General features: G+C 42.0%; 1 protein-coding gene across 1 annotated transcript; it reads left to right on the forward strand.

Annotated features, from left to right (window-relative positions):
• Positions 1–930: 930 nt before the first annotated feature.
• On the forward strand, positions 931–1,329 carry LOC138910332 (uncharacterized). Its single transcript, XM_070201562.1, has one exon. The coding sequence runs from the start codon at positions 931–933 to the stop codon at positions 1,327–1,329; it is 399 nt and encodes a 132-aa protein (XP_070057663.1).
• Positions 1,330–1,499: the final 170 nt, after the last annotated feature.

The following is a 1,499-nucleotide window of genomic DNA, read 5'->3' on the forward strand; positions in this document are numbered from 1 at the left end:
ATATTCAGTAAAAGTGAAGTCTATTTCTCAAGGCTATAACTATTCAAGTCACACGGTTTGAATTTACTTTATTATTGTTTGCTTTACTTATAGCTCAATCTATCATTTTGTATCAAGTTAGATCACGTATCCTTAAAATCATGTATAAATTCAATTGTTATCCGTTTTTTAGGGTAAGCAGTTTGGAGCCCACCTTGGGGCTAAGGATAATAGTGGTTATTTGATACAAATCTCCATAACACACATTGCTTTACACTTGCTCTTTGAAGTGTCTTTGATTTCAGGCTAAAATATAAAATGTCAAACTCTCAATCAGCACCTCTACATGTTGACAACGAGTCCGGTCACCAAGGTGAAAATAACAACATAGCGCCCGGTAATGAGATATCGCTTGCTGATCCCGCTGGAATTCCGATCGCATATCCGATTGACGCTAATTCGCATGTGGCTATCGATGCAAATTTGCCTACCGATCCCAAGAATAGCATTTGTGGCGGAGCTCGGTCGACTTCACAAAATACTCAAAATAATGGAGGGGATGGGGTCAATCTACGGATTATCTTCGAAATGTTGCAGGCTCAACAGGCGGCAATAGCCCAGTTATAAAACCAGAGCTGTACACCGAGCAGGATCGAGCCCGGCCCGTCTCGAGAAATCACTCACAGGGAAGAATTGGTCGCGGTAAGTTTGAGTGGGAACGAGTCGGGTAATAACCCCGAGATCATAATAATTCTCGAGGAGCTGACAAAACAAATAGAATCAGGGGAGAAGAAAATCGAAGCAAATGACAAAAAGGTGGAGACCTACAATTCTAGGGTCGACCAAATTTCGGGAGCGTCGCCGATACTGAAAGGCTTAGATTCCAAGAATTTTGTACAGAAACCTTTCCCTCCAAGTGCGGCTCCGAAGTCGATCCCCAAAACATTATGCATGCCTGAGATTCCTAAGTACAACGGAACGACTGACCCAAACGTGTACGTCACCTCATACACATGCGCCATCAAAGGAAACGACTTGGAGGATGATGAGATCGAGTCAGTCTTACTGGATAAATTCAGAGAAACCTTGTCAAAGGGAGCCATGATATGGTATCACAACTTACCCCCTAATTCTATTGACTCATTTGCTATGCTTACATACTCTTTTGTGAAAGAACACGTTGGGGCTATCAAGGTCGAAACTAGGAAATCGAACCTTTTCAAAGTGAGGCAAAAGGATGATGAAATGCTTAGAGAATTCGTATCTCGATTTCAAATGGAACAGATGGACTTGCCACTGGTTGCTGATGATTGGGTTGTTCATGTTTGTACTCATGGACTTAATATCTGAAGTACAGTGGCTTCACAACAGCTGAAACAGAACTTAATAGAATATCCGGCTTAATAGAGTATCGGCTATCAGGCACATCAAAGATACCAAATGGCCTAGACCCCTATAGTTTGATCCAATCCAAAGGAATCCTAACCAAATGTGCAAATATCACAGCACTCACGGTCACA

Source organism: Nicotiana tomentosiformis, chromosome 4, assembly GCF_000390325.3.
Source record: "Nicotiana tomentosiformis chromosome 4, ASM39032v3, whole genome shotgun sequence".
Taxonomy (NCBI): domain Eukaryota; kingdom Viridiplantae; phylum Streptophyta; class Magnoliopsida; order Solanales; family Solanaceae; genus Nicotiana; species Nicotiana tomentosiformis.

Excerpts from the sequence above, each read along its gene's own strand:
- LOC138910332 (XM_070201562.1), top strand. The coding sequence starts at position 931 with ATGCCTGAGATTCCTAAGTACAACGGAACGACTGACCCAAACGTGTAC.